The following is a 22,045-nucleotide window of genomic DNA, read 5'->3' as shown; positions in this document are numbered from 1 at the left end:
TATCGACGCTTGTAGAGTGTCGTCTGATTCCACAGGGCTGACTTCGTATCAGAACGACCACATCGCCCCACCACTACTTCTCGACTTCTGTCAAGCGCCCCTGTTCATGCGTGCCTTTGACATCTCTTAAGCAGGGTGCGTCTGCCAGTAATATTATTTGTGGATGTATCAGCAGTGATCTAGTCTCAATCAGGAGAAAGCCACCCCAATTTCAGCAAGATCGAATTCGAGATCTTCCATTTCAGTCAAAAGCTCGATCACCTAAGGCCGTGTGCTGGAAGGCCAGCAATCAGGACGACCCGGCTCTCTTTACACGAATTACCATTGCTGGGCTTCAAGGCGTTCGGAGAGAGTCACGTACAGAACGCTTGGTTCTACATATGCGAGCCAGCACTGCCGGTGCATGTCAGGGTTGTTTTCGTCCGCCATCATGCCACCCAAGTCGAAACGCTCCAAATCGCCAGAATCTCCTTTTATGTTTGTGAACGAAGATGCGGCTACCCTCAACCGGAAAACAAAGGACTTTGCGCTTGATAGGACCAAGCAGAGCCATGTTCAAAGACAAAACTTTGCTCGGAAACGTCGTATGCAGGATGACGCGAAGAATAGCAGGCACCGCCCTATCCAACAGACCTCAGCCTCGGCAACGTCGGTTGAGGAAGGCCAATCACAGAACATACCCTCCTCCTCCGGCTCAGAGTATTTTAATGTGCTACAACATCTCGACATGGCCGAGACTAGCACTTCAACATCTCCCAGTCCATCTCAGGCAGGTGTACTGGATCCACGGCTTTTTATGGACCTGTTCAACTCGCCAATTTCATCGGTTCACGTTCCACAGTCGAAAGAAGCTGTACACGGGTTTCCTCACGCTTATCAGCCAGGAAACTTCTTCGACACGCCGATACGGAGTCCAAATACACCTTTTGCTCAGCAAAAGTCCATCGACCGGGGCCATGGTCTTGGAACGTCTACAAACGGCTTGTCCAGCCCGACCAGAACTCCCAGACAACCCCTAGAGGAATGGGCCCCTGCGCTGATTGCATATCATAATCAAACAGTTCTCCCTGAACAGTTTTGGATGGAAACAGGGAAGGTTTCGTTGAGTCAGATGAGGCATGCATCGTCCATTCACACGGACATGCAAGCATGCATGGCAGAGCCGGCCCATATGTATGCATTCCTTGCTTCTGCCGCGACTCAAATGATTGAACGCGAAGGCAAGATACTCGTGCGAGGCGCAACTGAGCAAGACATTCAGCGAATTCCTGCCTATTTCAAGCACAAAGCTATCAGAGCTCTTCGAGTGAAGCTGGGCAGCAGCAAACTGGACCATTCTGTCGCTATCGATGTACACAGACTTTATATGACGACTTATTACTCCGAGACTGGTGAATCCGCCGAGCCTCATTTCCACGCACTTCTCTCAATGGTTGAATCTTTAGGTGGGCTCAACACATTCAACGACTACCAACTTGAAAATATAGTTTTTTTCGACTGCTATACCGCCCTGGAGAGAATGGAACCACCAAGACTACTCGAGACGTGGGATCCCGGTTCTCTCACAGTAGACCAATTACTAGCCATCGATGAGCAGCTCCGTTTTCATGCACAGCCAGCGTCCCGCTTCGACAAAACCTTACTTGATATGAACCAGAACGGCATTTCTAGTGTCCTCACGGAGGTGGTTGAGGTTCTCAAAATGTCGAGTTTTCTCACAAGTCTGCCAGAATACTTCCCAGACTATCACAAATGGCTGACACGGCGAGGTTTTGCATTGTTGCACCGTTGCCTTTCAATGCCCTCAACCAACAAGCTCAGCGCGGTGCAGGATAGCTTGAGAATGGCACTGATTTACTGGATCGCTACATGCTGCTTCCCAGCCCGAGGCCGAGTGCATGCGTCATCGTCGGTTTATCTCTTGAAAGAGCGACTGGAGGAGACAAGTTTGCACAATTACTGGCATCCTCACTCAGACCATCTGCTTTGGATCTCAGTCTTTGGCGGGATCTGTGCTATTCAAGACGACGACGAACTAGAATTCTATGTTACACTTGCTCGCAGCTCGGCGCTTCGAGCGGGAATTCACAGTTTTGAAGAGCTCGAAGATCTATTTTCGACGCTACTGTACGAGCCAAAAACTCAACAAGATCCAATCAAGGATTTCAGCGAGCTCATCTGGCCACATTGAGATATATGCTTGGGCTCCATGCTCGTCCACGACCTCGATGGCGGGTTACAGTATGTGAGTGCTCAGGCGTGTTTCTCGGAAGACGACCTTTACACACGGACGCAAGGAGATGCTCCGACTGGCAGGGCCGCGCTGATGAGGCCGCTGATAGGTGGACTAGGACAAGCCTGAGGCGAAGTCACCGACAGTCGGGATCAGTATCGTGAATACAGCCGGTGAAGGCTCCCTGATTTTCACAGCGGTGATAGCTAGCGATCGTTTACTGCTCTTTAGACCTATATCTAGTCCACGTCGACCTCGCCAACTGATATACAGACCAAAGGCGTACCAAAGGGCAGCGACATTGTGCTCACCATGGTCTTGTACGCTTGGCAGCTGCACATTGCGTGATGCGGTACAAGAAGAATTCTCGAAGACGGGTGACCTTTCGGAATACGCTTACCCTGATTCAGGAGCTCAAGCGCAATGCATTACTTAACGACCCAGGAAACACTTCCGATTACTGTCGAGGGGGCACCAAGTTCAGCACGTGAAAGGTACCTCACAACAGTGGCAACAGACCATGGCTAAGATCCGTGACACGAGTACGGATGTCCCGTACCAGTTAAGGGTACAAAAGACTTGAATTCTCGTCAGCAGCGTGGGGCAAACGAACCTTGGGACGCCTTAGGCAGTCAGTCTGGGAACTCGTGGCTCCCCACGTCCCTAACAAGTTACGGGTCCCATTGCCGGTTCAATCTTGCCCCGGCCATGGTACAAGAGCTGAGGTAAGGCGTTCTGTTCCAGTTACATATGGAGTAGTCAGTACTGGTCGTTACGAATCTGGAAACACTTTAACGTTGTCTCTTGAAAGCAATCAGTAACCATAGAGTTGAGGTGGTATCTCATGACAAAAACCAATATAACTAATTGGAGAACCAGTACATTTTGAGTGCGCCAAAGCATGTGCAATCAATTGATAGGCCCATTTGTATTGTGCAGAGTTCAATCAGAGGCGCGTTCCAGCCGTTTGTGTTTGGTGATAAATAACGTCGATTAGCAGAGATGTAAAAGCTCCGTCACAACCAGCCGCGATTCGCGGTGCCCAGAAGGATCGAACCCTTCCCAAGGATGAAACTTACGAGCTACGACATACGAGCACCCCTGCTAGATACTCCCCAGGCCACAGCGACTCGGATGTGCCCCTGCTCACTATTGGCCCTCTGCACCACCTGCCACAGGCAAACCAGCTAATTATCAGGCTTCTCAAGGGCCAGAAGTAAGCAGAGCTCGTATACCGAGTATACATATCCACTCCAGAACCTCGATCCCTCAGATCTAACGTCTTTCTGCACTTGCTACCTTCAGCTGCCCGTACCGCCATCATGGTGTCTCTTCTGGCGTGGTTCGCTCTCCCGTTCGTTGCCTTGACCCTCTATCGAGGTTACACTTTTATTCACTATTATCGCATCGCACGCGCACTGGGCATTCCCATCATCATCACGCCCATCAGTTGGCAAGATGATGTTTGGCTCCTCACCTGGGACAACTTCAAATGGATCAAGCGGCTGCCCAACTTCTTGAGCTGGTGGTTCGAGTACAGTCGCTTCTCCTGGACACAGGACCATCGATGGCTGCCCCACGAGAAATACGGCGACATCTTTGTGATTTGTTCTCCGCTGGGGAACGAAATCATGGTCAACGATCCCCAGGCCTGCTATGACGTGCAGGCGCACTACAAGCAATGGATCAAGCCCCAGAGCCTCTACGACATCTTTGAGACTTTTGGTCGAGGTGTCATCAGTGCCAACGGCGATGACTGGCAGCGGCAGAGGAGAATCATCAACCCGGCATTCCGTGAGTCGGTCCATACATCCGTGTGGGACGAGTCCGTTAAACAAGCGACTCAGATGCTCGAGGTTCGGATGAATCAACACGGTGGCCGGGGCACGATTGATGAAGTCCGCAAGGACTCGGTCCTCATTGCGCTCCACGTGCTGTCGTCTGCGGGCTTCGGGCACACTCATGATTTCTCCGGAGGTCTCCGGCAGGTTCCCGAAGGGCACAAGAAGTCCTTTTCCGAGTCACTGATGTACCTGCTCTCGAACATACTGATCGTATTCCTGTTCGACAAGATCAAGCCTCTGGCGTGGATGCGACCGTGGAAAGCCGTGGAGATCAAAGACACCGTCACCGAGTTCCGCGGATACATGAAGGAGACGGTCGCCTATAGCCGAGCGACGACGCAAGGCGGCGGCGGAGGTCAGGCCAACGATATCGTCGGTGCACTCATCGATGCCGACGAGGCGGCAAAACGGGAAGAAAAGATCGCACCAAACTCAGGTTATGGGGGCAAGCCGATGCACCTGACCGATGACGAGCTGTATGGGAATCTGTACGTGTTCAACCTCGCTGGTTTTGAGACCACCGCAAATGCTTTGACCTATACCATGCCATTCCTCGCACGAAACCCGGAGATTCAGGCATGGGTCGGGGAGGAAATCGACCGAGTGACCAACACAGGCTCGCAGAAAGAATGGACCTACGAAGCTGCATTTCCATCTTTGGTGAGATGTCTGGCCGTCATGGTAAGTGAACTGATCTTGAGCATTCTTCATCAACTGACACATCACCAGTATGAAACTCTCCGGCTCTGGGGCCCGACTCCAGACGTCTGTCGCGGGGCCGCCGGCGAATCCCAAATCATCCACGTCAATGGTCAAGATGTCGTTGTCCCGGCCGGCGTCTACGTGTCAGCCAACTTCTACGGCGTGCACAGTGACCCCAGATGGTGGGGGAAGGACTCGTTGGAGTGGAATCCCAAACGCTGGATCAGCGTCGACCCAAAGACTGGCCAGGAGTCGATTGCCCAGACTCCCAACGGGATCCCGTTCCTCGCCTGGAGCATCGGACCGAGAATCTGCCCCGGCAAGAAATTCAGTCAGGTCGAATTCGTGGCCGTTATCTCGACCGTGTTGAAGTCGTATCGCATCAAGCCTTGGATTATGGGAAAGATGACTACGGAAGAGCAGGCGCGAGATGCACTGTTGGAGGTAGTCTACGACTCGGAGAACATCATCACACCGAAGATGAGACGGCCTCAGGACGCTGGTATTATGTTTGTTGAACGATGAGATTGGCCAGAGTTCGCCTTGAATATTCAGTGATGTTGAGTTTTCCATTGATGTATGAGACACTGTTGTCTCACGATACCCTCCTCCCAATACTTACATATAACCTGTGCCCGTCCCATAACTCTCCATTCCTCAAGGTCTCGCTCCAAATCCGTTCCCAGGCATGCTTTGCGGTCTCCAACATACCACTCTCTGTTGCCAGTCGTCTCACCTTCTCCGCCATGGGACTCTCAAACGCCTCCCACAACTCGTTGGCCCGGTATGTCCTCTCGGGAAGATAGCTCCTGGTCTTGATGGAGCGTTCGACCTCGAGGCCCGCATCGGCGTACAATTTCTCAAGCGAGTGAATACTCCGTGTCCAGTTCGCCTCGAAAACGATCGGCTTGCCGATCGCCCTTCTCAGAGGATGGCTCAGGAGGTACATCAGCGTAGGGTCTTCCGTCGGGCCATCGATGATGAGACGCCCCGATCCCGGTTTCAGCAGCGCCACCCAATGCTTGATGGCCCGGCCGGGGTCTTCCAGGAGCACGAGCGCGGAGCAGAGAGAGATGATGTCGAAGCCGCCCCGCTCGCGTACGACATCGTCAACTTCCTGGATGGAAGCGAGATCCATCACATCCCCCAGGACGAGTTTCACTTCCGGCCCATCCTGGGGATAAGGCTTTCTCTTGGCTTCGTTGAGCATGGCCTCGGTGACGTCCACCCCGACTACAATGCCCCCAGGACCGACCGCGCCCGCCCAGGCGAGCGTCACCAGCCCGGTGCCGCAAGCCAGATCCAGAACGGCAGAACCGGGAGATGGTGGAAGCCAGTTGACAAAGTCTCGGGCTAGTTCGCCATGCCATCCACCGCTGGCCGCGTCGTAGCCTTCAGCGCGACGGGTGTATTCATGCTGTGAGGCTGTGACGAAAGAATCGGCCATCACCGTGGTGAAGATCTGGTAGAATATAGGTTCTCCCAAAAAAAAGCTGCACAGCAGGAGTCCGAGATCTAAATACTAACGTGTGATAACAATGACTCACGAACGGCCGTAGCACGCCATCAATGATCTGCTATGTTAGTATTTCCAGAACCACCATCTTTTACATCCATATCCAGTCAGCGTCAAGGATGTTCTGTGAATCGAGAGATGTGTTCTCTTGCCATTCCTTAAGAGCCAGATGTTGCGGCCAAACTCCGAGGCCCCCGAACGGTATCCCTAAATCGGTATTCCGAGTTTGAGCATGGCTGTCGCACCCCGCCATCCCTCAATAGGAGCTGGATCACTACCATATATAGCAACGTATCAATCTACCATTTCCTCATCATGAAATTCATTTGGCTGAGACACTTGCAAGGCATATACCCCAGGAGCCAGAACTGTCGCATAACGTTTTTTCCAGCATCGACCAGGGTATACCTCATACATTGAGAAACAGGAGACGACGGCTATGAGGCGACGACTACTAAAAATCAATAGAGCCTGGGTGCCCGCCCGGGCGTTGCACAGAACACTCAGCCTTGTGGTTTGGTAACAAAGTATCCTTGGATCCTCTGCAACCCATCCTGCCATGGATTGGGGCGCCCCCGGGCTTGTCTCACCTAAAGATCATCCCAAAATGTAAAAAGAAAATCCCCAAGCAAAGTGAGTTGAGTTGAACCCAAAGTAACTTCACGAATGTGAGGTGAGTTGCCCGGAGTGAGGATCGAACTCACGACCTTCGGATGCCTCCCTGCGTCGAGCAGAGTCATAGTATCGCTATGAGACCAACGTCATAACCAATTAGACCATCCAGGCTACATTCTGATCAAACTCCGAGCGAAATCGGAGTCGATTTGACCAAAATTTTTGTGGAAAAAATATATGACCAGCAAATGGAATCCGTGTGTCTTGGCACGTTCTAGGCACCTTGGACAGGCCCTACTGAAAAATACCTACTTAGAGGTAGTTGGATGGACTTTGGAGAATTAACTAGAACTGCATTTCTACCCACTTGCGTAGCACTCTAAGCCTAATTGTCTGGATCTTTATTCTTAGCTTTGAATGGTAGTAAATACAAAGTAAATTACCTATTCAGGCAATCTGAGGACTAGAGACATCACTGGGTAGAGTTGGCCACCATAGTCTCTCGGAAAGGCTATGTGGGAGAGTCAAGATGTATCCTTCTAGTTAAATATCTAGCTGTGCAGCAGGGTGGATCGATATCTGATCTTGCTTCGGATTTCACTAAAATCTAATTCCCAGTCGCTCCGACTGCAGAAAGTAGAAAGTGACGCTACAACCCAGCATGCCATGTCCACCTATGCCTCCTTGGGCGACATGAGACTGCCGCCATAGTGAGTCCCAGAGGGAGGCAGACCCGGAGACCTATGTGATTTCTCAGTTCTCTGCATCACCAAAGCTCTTATAGAGTAAATCTACTTTGGCATGAGGAGACGTATGGCTGGACCGCATTGTTCCCAGATAAAACTCCAACGCTTCCGAGTTTCGTGGCTGGAGATTGAATGAGACGATGAGACTTCATCGAAGAGCTTCTGCCACGTTCCAGATCTTCCCAGATGCTCCAAGAGTCTCCCCTTTTGCACACTTCTTGGTTGTTTGAGACGGCAATCGTCTTCATAATACCATGAATAGCAACTGACGGCTGTCAAATCCGGGCTTTGCCGGGTCATACAGGAAGGACCATTGTCCACCTGAAGTTGCGGTCGAGGAGCAGGTGAGTGAGAGCTCCATCCCTGTGATCTCTGGAAAGATGTATCAGAGGGCGAAAGTTTTGACTTTATGCCTCGCAGTGTCCTGTCGGGTGACAGGGAAGGAGAGTAAGCCAGTCGAGCTTCTCTCAATCAAAGGGCATGGCCCTCCCAATCCACTTCTCCCTCTCGGCTGCCGCAAAGTTCTCCAGACTGCCAAACGCCAGGACCAGGAACCCCAGATCCTCTCTGTCGACGTCAAAGACCTCCCACCAATTCTGCTCCACCAATTTGACAGCAATCTCTCGTGCGGCGAGGTATATCGCCCCCACCGCCAGCGCGTTGGGTTGGTGTGTCAGATAGAGCAATTGCGGAGACAGTAGCCCTCCGTTGAGATGTTCAAACACTCTTTTGGCCAAACTGCTGGTGGAGACGCCCAGCGCTTGCAGATACGTCAATGCCAGGCCATGCGGGAGCGCGACGTGTGTCTCAAACCCCAGACCCGCGAGGATCATACTTTCGCAGACGAACAGTCTTTGTCGCTCTTTCTCATATGTCCCTTCGGAGACGAAGTAGGTGTTCGGATCTTGATCTCCACCGCTCCCCTCGGGATTGACAAATGAAAGAGGCGATGCCTTCGAGGCCAGGAATGCGTAGACGTTGATGACCGAGCGAGGCGATGCCGGTGTCATAGATATCTTTGCGGAGAGGTAGATGGCGGCTGCGGAGTAGGTCTTCGCACTGAATCCCTCTCGGTCTTCGGCTCGACTGGAGAGTAGGAACCGTAGCAACAGAACGGTCGCTTGCGCGATTACTTCCTGTGGCAGTCGGAGTAGAATACCAGCGGCGCTCGTCAACTGCGCCAGGGCAAATCGGAGAGATGGTCCATCTTCACCTTCTCGATTCTGGAGGTCCAGGAGTTGCTGTGGGTTCACGAGAGAGTTGGTCAGATGGTCCGGAGCTGGGATGGGGACCATGATGGCCTCGACGACCAGACTCTGGGTCGATCTTAATGTCCGGGTTGAAATTGATACAACGGTGCAATGATGGAGAGAAAAAATTCCGGCGGATCATATGGTCGATCGCGAACCACTATTTTCATCAATCCTCAGCGGAGAAGTCAAGATGTCTTTGCCTACATTTGCTTTGAAGTCAGGATTCTACTGAGTTGGCACCGAACCGAGGAAGGCTTTAGATCATTAGTGTTGATTTTAGCAGCGCACAATAACGATCTCAGGGGAACATCGCGGGGTCTAGAAGTCTACATGATAGTTCGGCCACAGAACCTTCCAAGCCTTGGGTCTGAGACAAGGCTGAGGGTAAAAAGGGAATGCGAGGTCCATGTGATATATCACCATGTCTCATACAAATCTCAACCACCGGAGAACGCACAATCTACTACTTGTCTCAAAACTACTGAACCAGAGGGACACAACGTCACCATTCACGTTGGTGCTCGATAATCTGGAGCAACCAGCAAAACCCCTCGTCCGGGAATATATTCGACGCGCAAAACTCTCAAAGACGACCTCCGTGTTCTTGTCTTTCGAAACGTTCTGTCGACCCAAAGATGTGGATGTGTTTGTGCCGTGCTTTGGTCGGACGACGCCCGATGGGATACTAAAAGATGTGCGAAATGCTTTGGGAAAGACCGAGTCTAAGAGTACGTCGTCTGGTCGTGTCGCTGTGTCATGTTTGTACTAACATTGCTGAACAGGGGCTGTCATCATTATTGATTCGTTAACGACGCTTTCTTCAATTTCGAATACTCCAGGCTCCAACCTCGACTTGGTCGCCTTCCTTTCGGCTTTGATACAATCGCCGCAAGAGTCTCAATCCCAAAATCCAGCCCCCCAAGTCTCGCTAGTGGCAGTGTACCACAATGATCTTCCGCTAAGCCTCTCCTCAACTACCACTCAAACGGGTGCATACCGCCCGACTCCCCTTTTGCTGCTTTCCTACCTGGCCACAACCATCATCAAAACCCATGCTCTGTCGATCTTACTTACAGAGAAAGCAGCAAGGTCGCGTTCACTCGCGGCTCCTGCATTCGGATTAGGCGAAGAGGAAGAGGGCGTCATTATCGGACTGAAGCCGAAAACTTGGGCGAGTCGAAATCTCAAGCCCGAAGAGAGGGGGATGGTTCTGGAGCTTGAGCACCGCCGCAAGAGTGGACGAGGGGTACTTGAGTGGTATTTCTTGCCCATTCTACCCAAGAATCTGCCCAGCGCCGGGCCTCAGGCATTCCGCGAGGTCGTCACATTGTTGGACGACCATCCCCTCTTCCGAAAAGCCAAGGATGACGAGGACCCCGACCAAGAGTTATCGGGAATGACCTTTGAACTCGGTTTGACAGATCGGCAGAGACAAGAGCGTGAAGGCGTCGTGTTGCCGTATTTTGATGCGCAAAAGACTGGTGGGGGAGGGGAAGGTGGTAGGATTCTCTATGATCTAGGGGTTGAAGATGACTTTGACGAGGAAGAGGATGAGATTTGAGCCACAATGACTTGCTTTCGTAATGCTGTTGAGCATGAAATTCTGACACCAAGTTTGTGTCTGTCCAAATAAATGGGGGTATCTGTGTTCGCTGTATTCTTCAGTCATCGATAAAGATCATGAAATCAGGCGCTTGACTGCCACTCTAGAAAAATCTCCACCACAGGAAGATGATGATGATCAAGCCGAGACCAGCAAATGGACCATACTGCATTACTGGTTAGTGGTGATCGGCTCTCGAATGTCGTTGGAACGTACCTGTTTCAGCATGAGTTCCCAGTTGATCCGTACAGCTGCCTTCCTGTACTTTTTGCTGTCCTCTCTCAACCGGCCGCTCATCTCGCCCATCCTCTCAAGGCTGTCTCCCCGGTAAAGAAGATCCTCAATATTCTTCGTCATGACCTTGGTGACATCCTTCAGCTCATCATTCAATTTGTCCAAGTTTGCGCTTGCTCTGCTGTCCTGATACGTCTTCTTGGTTCTCTGGATAAAAGTATCGAATTCGACATATGCATATGGACGCAGGGTAGCCGACAGATATTGCCCTGACGGATAGATGGTCGTGAACTCTTGCGCGAGATCGGAGAGATAGGTGAAAGCGAGCTTCCGTGGATAGGACTTGTCGCAAATGCAGAGGAAGCAGACGGAGTCTCTGATGATGTAACTAGTGGCCCAGGTTCAGTAAGGCTTGAATGGTGCCAGACGCCGTTGGTGCCTACTGGAGAGAGTATTGACCGGATTCAATGCTGGCTTGCTGTTCCGAATTCTTGTTCAGCCGCCTGAAGATCATCTTGGCCTGCGACTTGACCTCGGAGAGTTCTGTTTCGACCTGGAATGGAGACTGTTAGTCCGGCCGCGCTCTTGAATTTGTAGGAGTTCCAAGGATGATTTCTCACCTGCTCATCGTCGACGGAAGCCGCAAGCATGAGGCCTGGTAGGGACGCCACTGGTTAGCCGTGTCGTTCCTGTAGAAAGAGTTCTGGAGCGTTACCATCGAGCCGTGCGATCTGCGTAGATTTGACCATTGTGTGAGCGACGTAAGGCAGTAGTGTGAAGAGTGTCGCCGAGCCGTGACACGTTGTTTACATTCACTGCCCATGGTGAGGACAGTTGGCTCACAAAATATCACATCTCTCGCCGCTTTTACGATCTTTCTTTCTTACCACTCACCACCATCAATTTTCATTGTCGCTGCTTTAATTCTACCCCACGCTAACCACTTTCATCATGGCTCAACTTCAACCAATGTAAGTGTATTTTTACTCCTCTTGTTCATGGTACTCTTCCCATATCATGCTGTGTTCAAGACCTCGATGTCCTTCAAGAACGTCTGTGTCAGATCGGCACTTCATGTGACAATGCCATTTCTGACACCATCGCGGGTCGATCGTTGATGTCAAGGTGTTTCGACATATCCTCGATCAATCGTCGTTGTCAGAAGCGGTCGACAAGATTCAGTCCGTTGATACATCAATGTCAGAGGCGGTCGACACAGTCCTACTGTGTTGACCACCCTTTATGAGAAGTACACGGGCCATTCACAAACACGGTCAATGTGATACTGTCGATTTCGTGGAAGGGACGTCATCTACATATGACAGACCTTCGATTCATACAGCACCATTGCCGATCTCACTGAACGAAGATCCGTTGGCCACACTATGCACTCTCGTTTCTATCCCATTCCCCTCCGTTGCCCTCCGTGTGCCTCCCATTCTCATCGTGAACCTGACTACCGCCGTTCACGGCCTGACGATGCTCTGCTCTTTACTCCATCTCAAACACTAACATCATCTTCGATAGACAACGGGTCGCCACTAGTTACAAGTTCTACGACCTGATTCGGAGAGAGCCGGTGGACCAGGTGTTCTTTCCCGGTGACACGTTCGTTTGGAGGCACCCCGACCACGCCAATGTCACCCTTCGACTGGCCCGCAACCAGGCGAATGGCTCTCTCGTCCGTCGCGGGCCGCTAGAGCATTTCGTCTGGGAGCGCCAGCTGCTGGGGGGTGCGTGGGTGGAGCTGGGAGAGTCAAGCGGCCCAACCACGACTGAGGTGTTGTGTTTGGCTCTTCTTGGAATACATAAGACCTCGCGCCAGATCCGTAATGCGTGGGACCGCTTTGAAGTGTTTCGCCCAGGTGCAAATCCCGCTTCCCTTGGAACGCTGAGCGACGTTCGACTTGATTGGTGGGTGAGGCGAGTTGCCGCTCCCGCTGCCATCGCAGCAGCGCCGCCACCACCACCACCACCGCTGCCGACAGCAGTGCAAATAGCACCATCAGCAGCTCCAGTCGTGGCTCCAATAGTAGCACCTGCTTCTCTCCCGACACTGGCAGCACCACCACCACCGCCGCCACCATCAGCTGTGTCAGCCCCTCCACCAGCCGCACCAGCAACTTCCGTGGCTTCATCTTTCGACATGAGCCTTATCGACCCACGACTCCTCACAAACTAGCCTCCAATACGAGTCACACTCCCCTCTTCTGCCTCCTCAGCCTTGCTCTCGTCGCCCAGTCATGCACTTTATTCGACTCCTCCGCAGACTTCGGCTCCCAAACCCACAATTGCATGCATTCACCACCGAATGCAGTCTCGTCGAAGAATTTCCCATATCCACAATACCCGATACTCTCGAACCCGGCACTCCTGTACGCCAGATTACCAATGGCACTAGCTGATACCACAATCGGTACAGCCTCCCTCTCAGCCTGATCCTTTCCCCAACCGATCAAGATCTTGGACAATCCTCTCCTCTGCCAAGCGGGAAACACCTGCAAGAACTCTAAAGACCAGAATTCATCAAAAACCTCTCTATCCCACTCCTCATTTTGAACTGGATCTATCAAGCGCAAGTTCTCGAGACTGAAGCACGGATTGAGCGAAGGAAACATGGCATTGTACCGATCCTCCACCGATACCAAGACTCGATTGAACCGGTCAAACACACTGCCCCTCGCAATTTGCTGCCATCCCCGAGCTATTGAAGAATCCCCATGACGCCGCCAAGTTGCTACACCAATGACCTCCTTACAAACCTCGCCTGGTGAAGCATAATCCTCCGGGTCAGACTCCAGAACAAACGTGATGTCTCTGCCACCTCCAGTTACCTTGGACCGAATAAAATGATGCATTCCATGACGATGAGAAACGGGATATTTGTCCACATCACGCAGGAGATAGTTTGCGAGCGGATCGGTCTTGTCACATGCAATGGTCATTGAGACCAAGGATGGAATGTCTTGTCTCTGGAAGGGTCTGAGATGCATCTCGAAGGCTTGACACTGAACAAACACTGGAAAATCAACGGTGTTCGATGGCGATTAAGCTAGCACAATGACAATGACAATCGTTGATAATGACTCACAACGTGAAACAAATGATCTACATACTCGTATTCTCTCGTATCCGTATCAATCCGGCGCCAGCTTCATCGGGGATATTCCGCTCTCCATCCCCCACCAATCCAAAAGCATGCGACCTACCACCCCCTATACAGATATACCTTCCCGGAGCCTATAAGACACACCAGCGTCATCCTCCTCACATACGGACGATGTAGCCCATCGCAGGTCCATCCGATGGACATCAGCGATAGCGATCAAGCTACCACCAAGCGAGCACCATCCGAGCAGTGACACCGCCGTAGACAGCAACGCACGACACGACAGGAACAGCGTCCATGGTAAGGTAAGGTAGTTATCCCCCAGCCAACAGTGGCCGAACCCGAACCCGGAAGACATGTTCTCTTGGGAATGCACTTAGTTCCCCACCAGGAGCACCACGGGGCCCAATGGCGCACGAAAGGCACAGCGGACAGACCTGCCAACCACAAAGTCCACAGGCGGCAGTGCATCTAACGCATTGATTACCTGTGCAGGGCAAGCACCAGTGGCAAACCCCGGAAACATGTTTCTCCCGCTCCCAAGTAGCCAATGTGACACGGCGTGGACAAGGGTGGGGGGCTTTGTTGTGCAGCGTGTGCGCGCGCGCGTGTGCGATAGAGACACCAGAGCAGAGCACGAGAAAGTCTACCTGGCGTGCGTTGCGGTGTAGTACGGTACAGTGATCGACACAGTCTACTTATCTTTGATAATGCATCAACGCGATAGCTACATAGGGAGACATCAACGGCTTCGCTGCATTGGGGTCGGCCGGGGGGCGGATTGTCGGGTTTGCACATCCGACTTGCATCTGCAGATGCAGATAGATGCAGCTGCAGTGCAGTGACGCAGTGTAACGTCCTTGGATATTCAGAGTCAAGGTCTGTGTGGGGTGGTACACTCGCGGGTGACAAAATTTCGTGTCGGGGGAGAGCGAGCATGCATGGTCCTTTCCTCCCTCTACCTTTGTCGAGAATTCTTGGGTTCTACGACATGCTTCTTTATCTTTTCAGGGGGAGGGAGAGGGGTCTTGCTGGCTAGCTATGTATACTGCTCCTTGCCTGCCCCGCCCCGACCCGGTGCATGCAGAAGATGAGTGCTTGGAGCAGACTTGATGCCGGCAATTCGAAACGAGAGGACGGGGAGAAATACAAGGGATAAAAGAAAAATTCATTCTCTCGGAAGACTATAGGCTGAGGCCGGCCATAGTGAGAGACGCTCGAGAACCCTCCCAAACTCCTCCAAACTGTGCGGTCGCGGGGTACCTTGATACCAGGGTATGTTATAAAAGAGAGAATAAAACAACTCATGTGCAGTCGTGACAAAATCTGGGATCATCCCACCCAATCCTTAAATGCCTTGATCTTCTGCCACAACACTTTTTGATCTTGATCTAAATACATAGGTGTAGACAAGGGACCTCCAGAGACTCTTATAAAGCGCTGAATCGAGTGATCAAGCTGCGGGTCGAGCAAAGTCCGAACTACCACTTGATGACCCTTTGTGGGAAGAATTCGTTAATGAGGTCCATATAGTATGGCTAGGTTGTGTTGTTAGTGTTTGTACCCCTAAAGAGCTCAGAGAACAATGACTTACCTTCAATTTCTCAACACATGGTTTCTCGTCACTTTTGCTGTACAAGTCATATGGATTGAACCACTTGACCGCCTTCAACATTTTTTCATCATGTGTAGTCATAAACTGTCGGTAAGCACCTTGCTGATGCCATGGGTAGAAGCTATGGTAGCGGATCATCGCAAGAGCCTCATCTGGGAGGGTGGACTGGTCTTTGACGACATGGTAGAGGTATTCATCGTGGCCCCAGGAGATCATGATCTTCTCCAAACCACACCCAGGGGTGTAGATGCCGTTGTCCGTGCTGTAGATCGGATCGTTGATATCGGGATTGCCAGAGAAGGATTTCTTGCCATAGATGATCTTATCATCAAAGGCACAACCCACGGCGAAGGTGTCACCGACCACGTCCCACTGTCCTTGTGCGTCAAAGAAGAAGAGGAGCTTTCCAAGATCATGAATGAGACCCGTCAATTGCATCCAGCGAGGACACCCATCACGGCGCATGGCTTCAGCAGACTGAAGCAAGTGCTCAATCTGGCTCAGGTCGGTGTCGGGGTCGGACTCATCGATCAAAGTGTTTAATCTCTCCATTGCTTCCCAAATCGACATTTCAGCACGAGTTTTGGAGTGGAAGTCATTGCGTGCCTTCAAGTTGTAGGACACGGTTTGTTTAGTGTGTTGCTCGAGGTAGAAGGTTTTGACTCTGTCGCTGGCGGTTTCGTATTGACGGAATTGAGTCTTATCCTTCTCGGCGTCAAACTTGGAAGCGGCATAATCTTGTTTGATTGCGTCCTGCTTGCTTGCTTTGTCGGCCAAGATGTCTGCGTGTTCAATTTCGTCACACAGCTCTTCGAACGCGAGACCGTCGCGATCAGTGCGGAAGCCGATCACGCCAGCTGGCTCTTGGAGGAGTACTCCAACCATTTTGACGAACGTTGATGAGAGCAGAAGATGGTTGCACGTTGGATGAGGGTTGGAATCGGCACCGGGTCAAAGTCGATCAAGTGAGATTGATCGGTCTTGTATAGGTATACTGAGCCAGGGTGGGATATATTGGCAGGCGACTATGATTCGGGTTAAACAAACAGTGACGAGCTTGGATATATAGTGACGATTTTGGAAAAAGGGTTCGGCTGGCAATATATAAGTAAATGAAAGGACTGTTAACCCTAGGTCAAATAAGGCAAATATCTGGAAACCAACGAAGAGTCTGTTCAAAGGGGGCATATCAATCGCCAGAACAAAGAATAAAATCTCACGCCACTCCACTCCAACGTCAGAGTTGACAAGGTTGTATTGGGAGTTTTCATGCTTGAAGTTGTGCTTGGGAGCCGAGACTGCTTGAAACTTGCCTTATGCGGAAGATGATATCAACCACCAAAGTCGTATGGAGCAGGATTTGGCGCTAAATGGATCAGCGAGTACCGCCTGCCGCAAGGCAAAATTATGGGCCAAAGACGGATGAAACTCGAGTGGAATGGTGAGAGACAACAGGCGTCGTGCCATTCTGAGTGGATAGAAGCGTTTCTTATCCTTGTCATGAGGATTGATGGTCCTCTTATGGATACAAGCCCGTATGCTCGCCTGCACAGCGAGCTACAGAGATGCAAAATCGAAGCTGCCCGTTGAGGGTTAGAAAGTGCGAGTTGAACAAGGGGATTTGCAGAGACAATAAGTCGGTGAGAAATATCAAGCAGAAAATGATGCATCATATCTAAGTATTCAGGTGGTACAAAGCCGTGAGAGGCACGGCTTGAACAACCCCCCGACAACCCGGGGATGGGTGAGCGGCAGTAGCTGTTGATGTTGTGTAACGGTCGATTGCATGGTGGCTGGCGGTATGCATGACAGGTGAAACCAGGGTGTTTTCGAGAAAAGGTGTCGCAGCCAAAGGTCGAAATTTCATCGACAAAACTTTAGAATCCATAACAGCAGTCGACGAAGAAGCAGAAAACGGATAAGAATGAAGCAAGCTTTGGAGATGGAGTCATTGAATCCAGATGTAGCAAGTGCGCCCGGTGCAAATTGCCCTTCTCGACCACCAAGGAAAGAACGAGATGGTGGGGCATGGGTGGCAGACGGTTAACCGACCCCAGGGTGGAAATCAACTCGGACACGAAAGAGTAACCATTCTCTCGCCACTCGAGAATCAATATCATCTCACATGAGACCCCGTGTTCCAATTTCGGTGCAGTCTTACCGTAGATAGAACCACGTGCTCAGCGTACGATTGAACTTTCTGGCATCATTAATTCCGAGATCAAAAGTCGTAGAAAATATCGACACTCCGGATATCAGTCCCGTTCCGATCCCCGATGGTGGTTTTGGTCAATAGCCGACAAAGCAGTCCCAGGCACCCACGGGTACATTTTACGCAATGTGAAGCCTACAGCCACTTCCAGAGGGTACCTAACTGCCTAAGGTACCTAGCAGTGCGAGCTCGTGGTGTTCGGAAATTCTTTGCACCGAGACGAGGTGGGGGACACAACTTTTTTTCCGCTCCTGGGTACCCCCACTACCGTCCATCACCACTGCAATGACGACGCGAATTGTTTTCACCCTGGTCAGTGACAGAGTTGTTGCGCCCAGAATAAAAATCGTTCTTGTCCTTTAACTCTCCTGTTGTTTAGGCCAATATCCAGTCAACAAACTAACACCACTCCACACCTTTCAACATGACTGATATTCACTTCAAGCTCAACACCGGAGCCAAAATCCCAGCATTGGGACTCGGTATGGCTACCACAAAGTACCATTTATTGGGGGCAAAGAAAAGCCAAACTGACAATCAACCAGGAACATGGCAAAGCCCCGAGGGACAAGTGCGTGCGGCTGTAGCACATGCAATCAAAGTCGGGTATGTCTACAATCTTCCTTGTGAGACTCATGTGCAAGGGCTAACTACCCAAGGTATCGACACATTGACTGCGCGTATGTGTATGGAAATGAGAATGAGGTTGGCGAAGGCATCAAGGAAGGTCTTGCAGCGGCCGGAATCTCTCGAGCAGATCTTTTCATCACCACAAAACTCTGGTGCACATATCACACACGAGCGGAACAGAACCTGGATATGAGCTTGAAATCGTTGGGACTGGACTATGTGGACCTCTATCTGATGCACTGGCCTGTTGCGGTAAGTCTGTCAATTGTTGTACTCCTTGTGGTGGGCATCATGTTGTTCTACAGGGGTGATGGCCAGATGTGAGGGAACGCGGTGCACATGGAAGCCTGGTCTCTCCGTTCCTGGACTGACACTCCCCCCTCTTAGATGAATCCTAACGGGAACCATGAAAAATTCCCCAAATTACCCGACGGCAGCAGAGATCTCGTCCGAGACAGATCCCATGTAGACACGTACAAAGACATGGAGAAGTTGGTCAAAACCGGCAAAGTCAAGGCGATCGGAGTGTCGAATTACTCCAAGAAATTCCTCGAAGAGCTTCTTCCCAAGGTCGACACCGTCCCAGCCGTCAACCAGATCGAAAACCATCCATTATTACCTCAACAAGATGTCGTTGATTTCTGCAAGGAAAAGGGTACACTCGTCACTGCATACAGCCCGCTGGGCAGCACCGGTAGCCCATTGTTCCAGGATCCTCATGTTATCAAACTGGCGGAACAAAAGGGAGTCAACCCGGGTACTATTCTCCTCAGCTACCCCATTGCACGAGGTGTGGTGGTCATCCCCAAGTCTGTGACACCGTCGCGGATCGAGGACAACAAGAAGATCGTGGCTCTGTCTGAGGATGACTTGGCGTCGTTGGCTGAAATCTCCAAGGATGGAGTGACTCGCTACATCTACCCTGAATTCGGTGTCGACTTTGGTTTCCCTGACAAGTCATGATTGGCCGTACGCTGGGTGGTAGCACAGAACACGCGGGCGTTATGTGAGGGTTTGTCCTACGAACAACTAGACATGGGCGGGAGCAGCGGTGGCATTCCTGAGTTTGACACATGGGACTTTTCCCACGTCCATGGAGATGGCTCTTCTTTCGTCCCCCTCCCTTGATTGTATCACCGTAGCCCAGAATTGCCATTCCACAATATCATGACCATCGCGCTCAGGAAATTCCATAGAAACAACCAAGTAATACAAACAGAACTCAATGCGTCTGAAGACGAAAAGGGGCACCCTGAGAGGCTTAACCCCTAGATAAACCGGCGAGCTTTCCCCAAAGAGTACCTTCGCCGACCTCTTCAAAGCGAAAGGTCGTTCTTACTACACGTAGTACCTGCCAGCAGACTCAACGGCATGACATGTGCACCTCGGAGTTCTCGGCACTCTGGTCCGATACTGGCAGCCTACTCCTCGATATGCATCAGGAAGTGGAAATTCAACCCCCGGTATTCTTTTCCCTCGCATCGGGCGCAGTCCTCCCACGTCCTATTGCAGAGCTTGCCATCTACATGGTTGGCTCGGATACTTTGGGGGATCAGCACTGCTGTCCTACCTATTTAAACCACAATGGTAACTCTGCCGGCACCCATGACGGTGGTCCATTCGCCACTTCACATCCCTTGGATGACCAGACCAGCATACAGATGCAGGTAGTGCTGGGTCCCTCGTCATTGTTGTCTGCACGTATTCAGAGCGGAATGTCCGTTCTGGTGAAGCCGGTTGCGGCGTTGTCAGTGAGAAACCTGGCCAGTGCTTTCTACCACTTGGCTGCTGGCTGGTTCATGCGTATCATCTACAGCCTAGCGCTCGGTGAGGGCGCATGATTGGGTGGGCTTGTACAAATGGGCAATCCGCGCCTTGAGACGCCCCGGCATTCATATAGTTATGGCTCATGATGCTTCCAAATTCATCGGGCCTGCTGCTGGTTTAGGAAGCGCAAGACTCTGAAGAAAAGGGAGTACTCTCAGGACAAGAAATGCATATAAGCTCGCGAGGCACTCACTTGGATCGAAAGTTCTTTTGCGATCCTTATGCTTGTGATGCTGTTCCATATTCGGAATTGATTTTCCGATATGACTTGAAGAGCATTTGACGCCCTGTTGAATTGATATATCATTCCAGTCTCCTGTCAACAATCAACAGATTCATTGCTTCGGATTCTTAAAGCAATGTCTTCACGACCAAAAGTCCTCAATATCGCCGTTGTGGGCTTGGGTCGCATGGTAAGTCATCGCCCTTTGCGTCTTGTCACGGCACCGGACATCCCAATAGCGTAGCTCTGCTCGGTAGAGAATGATACAACTCTTCATACTGACTTTCCTTTTCAGGGCAAGCGTCATGTTTCCACATTGCTGAACAGAGTACCACGAGCTCGCGTCGTCGCAGTATCAAGCTCCACGCCGTCGGAGGTCGAATGGGCACGCAAAGAGCCAGATTACATCGACTTCGGCATTACAGCATATAACACGTACGAAGAGATGCTAGAGCACCCTGGATTGCAGGCTGTCTGGGTCTCGACAAGCACCGATGTCCATGCAATCCAGACCATCCAGGCCGTTGAAAAAGGTCTACACGTGCTATGCGAGAAACCTCTGAGCACAAACTTGGAGGAGGTAAGTGTATTGAGATTCACCTTCGCCCCAGGCCTTTCAGAAGATAAATACTAAAGCATCCACCCCACTCGTAGATCGACGCAGCGCTCGAAGCCGCCAGAAAGCGACCAGACCTGAAAGTCATGGCTGGCTTCTCCCGCCGCTTCGACACCTCCTACCGAGACGCGTACGAGAAGGTCAAATCCGGAGCCATTGGAGAAACATACATGATCCGCAGCCAGACGGGAGACCTGCTCGACGACACTGGCTTCTTCACGGCATATGCGAAACGCAACGGGGGCATTTTCGTCGACTGCACCATCCACGACATCGACCTGACACTCTGGTTTCTGGACAATCCCAAGCCCAAGAGCTGCTACGCCGTCGGCACATTGAAGCACCACCCGGAGCTCGCAGAAGCAAACGACGTGGACAACGGCGTCGGTGTGGTCGAGTATTACGGTGGAAAGATCGGGTATTACCTCGCCTCACGCACACAGGCATACGGACACGACGTCAGCACCGAAGTGACAGGCACGCAAGGCAAAGTCCAGATCAACTTGACGCCACGGGCGAACAACGTCGTGCTGGGCGACAAGTCGGGTCTTCGACACGAGGTCCAGCCCGATTATTGGCAGCGCTTCGAACATGCGTTTGCCACCGAAGCGACCGAGTTCGTCAACGCCGTTTTGAACGACACTCCCGTCCCGTTGCCACTGGAGAGCGGGAGGATGGTCATGGTCATCGCCCGCGCATTGCAGGAGAGTCTGCAGACCGGCCAGACAATCCGGTTCGAGGAATCGGGTTAGCTTGAGCCAAATGGAGCACGCCCTCCTCAGTATCTAGGGACAGGCCTTTTGAGGAGCTGGAGCATCCCCTTGCCAGTGGTTAGGGGCAGGGTATTTCGCTAGCTAGAGCGCTCCATCTCCAGCTCACAGGACCAGGGCATTGGCCAGCAAGCGAGTGTCCTTCCCATTGTGAGATAGGATACCCATAATGCGAGGGCATACCCTTCCCAGCACACAGTAGAGGCGCTTTGTCCGGCCAGAGTACGCTGGTAGCATAATGGCGGAAAAAAATGATGGAAACGAAAAGTCCGAAAACGAAAATCCGCGAAAGCGACA

The 22,045-nt window shown here is 51.6% G+C and overlaps 11 protein-coding genes and 1 non-coding gene across 12 annotated transcripts; 7 read left to right on the top strand and 5 right to left on the bottom strand.

Annotated features, from left to right (window-relative positions):
* Positions 1–430: 430 nt before the first annotated feature.
* Positions 431–2,191, top strand: LTR84_008463 (uncharacterized protein; the record flags this gene model as incomplete). The annotated part of the gene is made up of 1 exon (XM_064852008.1): positions 431–2,191. One exon carries the CDS (start codon positions 431–433, stop codon positions 2,189–2,191), a length of 1,761 nt encoding a protein of 586 aa, XP_064701913.1.
* A 1,364-nt stretch (positions 2,192–3,555) lies between these two features.
* LTR84_008462 (uncharacterized protein) lies at positions 3,556–5,304 on the top strand (the record flags this gene model as incomplete). The annotated part of the gene is made up of 1 exon (XM_064852007.1): positions 3,556–5,304. The coding sequence occupies one exon, from the start codon at positions 3,556–3,558 to the stop codon at positions 5,302–5,304; it is 1,749 nt and encodes a 582-aa protein (XP_064701912.1).
* Positions 5,305–5,374: 70 nt separating this feature from the next.
* Positions 5,375–6,226, bottom strand: LTR84_008461 (uncharacterized protein; the record flags this gene model as incomplete). The annotated part of the gene is made up of 1 exon (XM_064852006.1): positions 5,375–6,226. One exon carries the CDS (start codon positions 6,224–6,226, stop codon positions 5,375–5,377), a length of 852 nt encoding a protein of 283 aa, XP_064701911.1.
* Positions 6,227–6,974: 748 nt separating this feature from the next.
* On the bottom strand, positions 6,975–7,081 carry LTR84_008460. Its single transcript has one exon. It is a non-coding gene; the product is annotated as a tRNA-Met (tRNA).
* A 1,042-nt stretch (positions 7,082–8,123) lies between these two features.
* On the bottom strand, positions 8,124–8,951 carry LTR84_008459 (uncharacterized protein; the record flags this gene model as incomplete). Its single annotated transcript, XM_064852005.1, has 1 exon — positions 8,124–8,951. The coding sequence occupies one exon, from the start codon at positions 8,949–8,951 to the stop codon at positions 8,124–8,126; it is 828 nt and encodes a 275-aa protein (XP_064701910.1).
* Positions 8,952–9,330: 379 nt separating this feature from the next.
* LTR84_008458 (uncharacterized protein) lies at positions 9,331–10,470 on the top strand (the record flags this gene model as incomplete). The annotated part of the gene is made up of 2 exons (XM_064852004.1): positions 9,331–9,637; positions 9,692–10,470. 2 exons carry the CDS (start codon positions 9,331–9,333, stop codon positions 10,468–10,470), a joined length of 1,086 nt encoding a protein of 361 aa, XP_064701909.1.
* A 145-nt stretch (positions 10,471–10,615) lies between these two features.
* Positions 10,616–11,495, bottom strand: LTR84_008457 (uncharacterized protein; the record flags this gene model as incomplete). Its single annotated transcript, XM_064852003.1, has 5 exons — positions 10,616–10,678; positions 10,729–11,134; positions 11,190–11,299; positions 11,367–11,401; positions 11,462–11,495. The coding sequence occupies 5 exons, from the start codon at positions 11,493–11,495 to the stop codon at positions 10,616–10,618; spliced, it is 648 nt and encodes a 215-aa protein (XP_064701908.1).
* Positions 11,496–11,697: 202 nt separating this feature from the next.
* On the top strand, positions 11,698–12,928 carry LTR84_008456 (uncharacterized protein; the record flags this gene model as incomplete). The annotated part of the gene is made up of 2 exons (XM_064852002.1): positions 11,698–11,717; positions 12,274–12,928. The coding sequence occupies 2 exons, from the start codon at positions 11,698–11,700 to the stop codon at positions 12,926–12,928; spliced, it is 675 nt and encodes a 224-aa protein (XP_064701907.1).
* Positions 12,929–15,336: 2,408 nt separating this feature from the next.
* On the bottom strand, positions 15,337–16,355 carry LTR84_008455 (uncharacterized protein; the record flags this gene model as incomplete). The annotated part of the gene is made up of 2 exons (XM_064852001.1): positions 15,337–15,393; positions 15,450–16,355. The coding sequence occupies 2 exons, from the start codon at positions 16,353–16,355 to the stop codon at positions 15,337–15,339; spliced, it is 963 nt and encodes a 320-aa protein (XP_064701906.1).
* Positions 16,356–18,106: 1,751 nt separating this feature from the next.
* GAR1_2 (H/ACA snoRNP pseudouridylase subunit) lies at positions 18,107–19,275 on the top strand (the record flags this gene model as incomplete). Its single annotated transcript, XM_064852000.1, has 4 exons — positions 18,107–18,164; positions 18,228–18,288; positions 18,342–18,564; positions 18,700–19,275. 4 exons carry the CDS (start codon positions 18,107–18,109, stop codon positions 19,273–19,275), a joined length of 918 nt encoding a protein of 305 aa, XP_064701905.1.
* Positions 19,276–19,745: 470 nt separating this feature from the next.
* LTR84_008453 (uncharacterized protein) lies at positions 19,746–20,153 on the top strand (the record flags this gene model as incomplete). Its single annotated transcript, XM_064851999.1, has 1 exon — positions 19,746–20,153. One exon carries the CDS (start codon positions 19,746–19,748, stop codon positions 20,151–20,153), a length of 408 nt encoding a protein of 135 aa, XP_064701904.1.
* Positions 20,154–20,498: 345 nt separating this feature from the next.
* LTR84_008452 (uncharacterized protein) lies at positions 20,499–21,730 on the top strand (the record flags this gene model as incomplete). The annotated part of the gene is made up of 3 exons (XM_064851998.1): positions 20,499–20,552; positions 20,658–20,942; positions 21,017–21,730. 3 exons carry the CDS (start codon positions 20,499–20,501, stop codon positions 21,728–21,730), a joined length of 1,053 nt encoding a protein of 350 aa, XP_064701903.1.
* Between the last annotated feature and the right edge of the window lie 315 nt (positions 21,731–22,045).

Source organism: Exophiala bonariae (genome assembly GCF_035927105.1).
Source record: "Exophiala bonariae strain CCFEE 5792 chromosome Unknown scaffold_31, whole genome shotgun sequence".
NCBI classification, from domain to species: Eukaryota; Fungi; Ascomycota; class Eurotiomycetes; order Chaetothyriales; family Herpotrichiellaceae; genus Exophiala; species Exophiala bonariae.
Note: the sequence above shows the minus strand (reverse complement) of the source record. Positions and strands in the feature narration are given on the sequence as shown.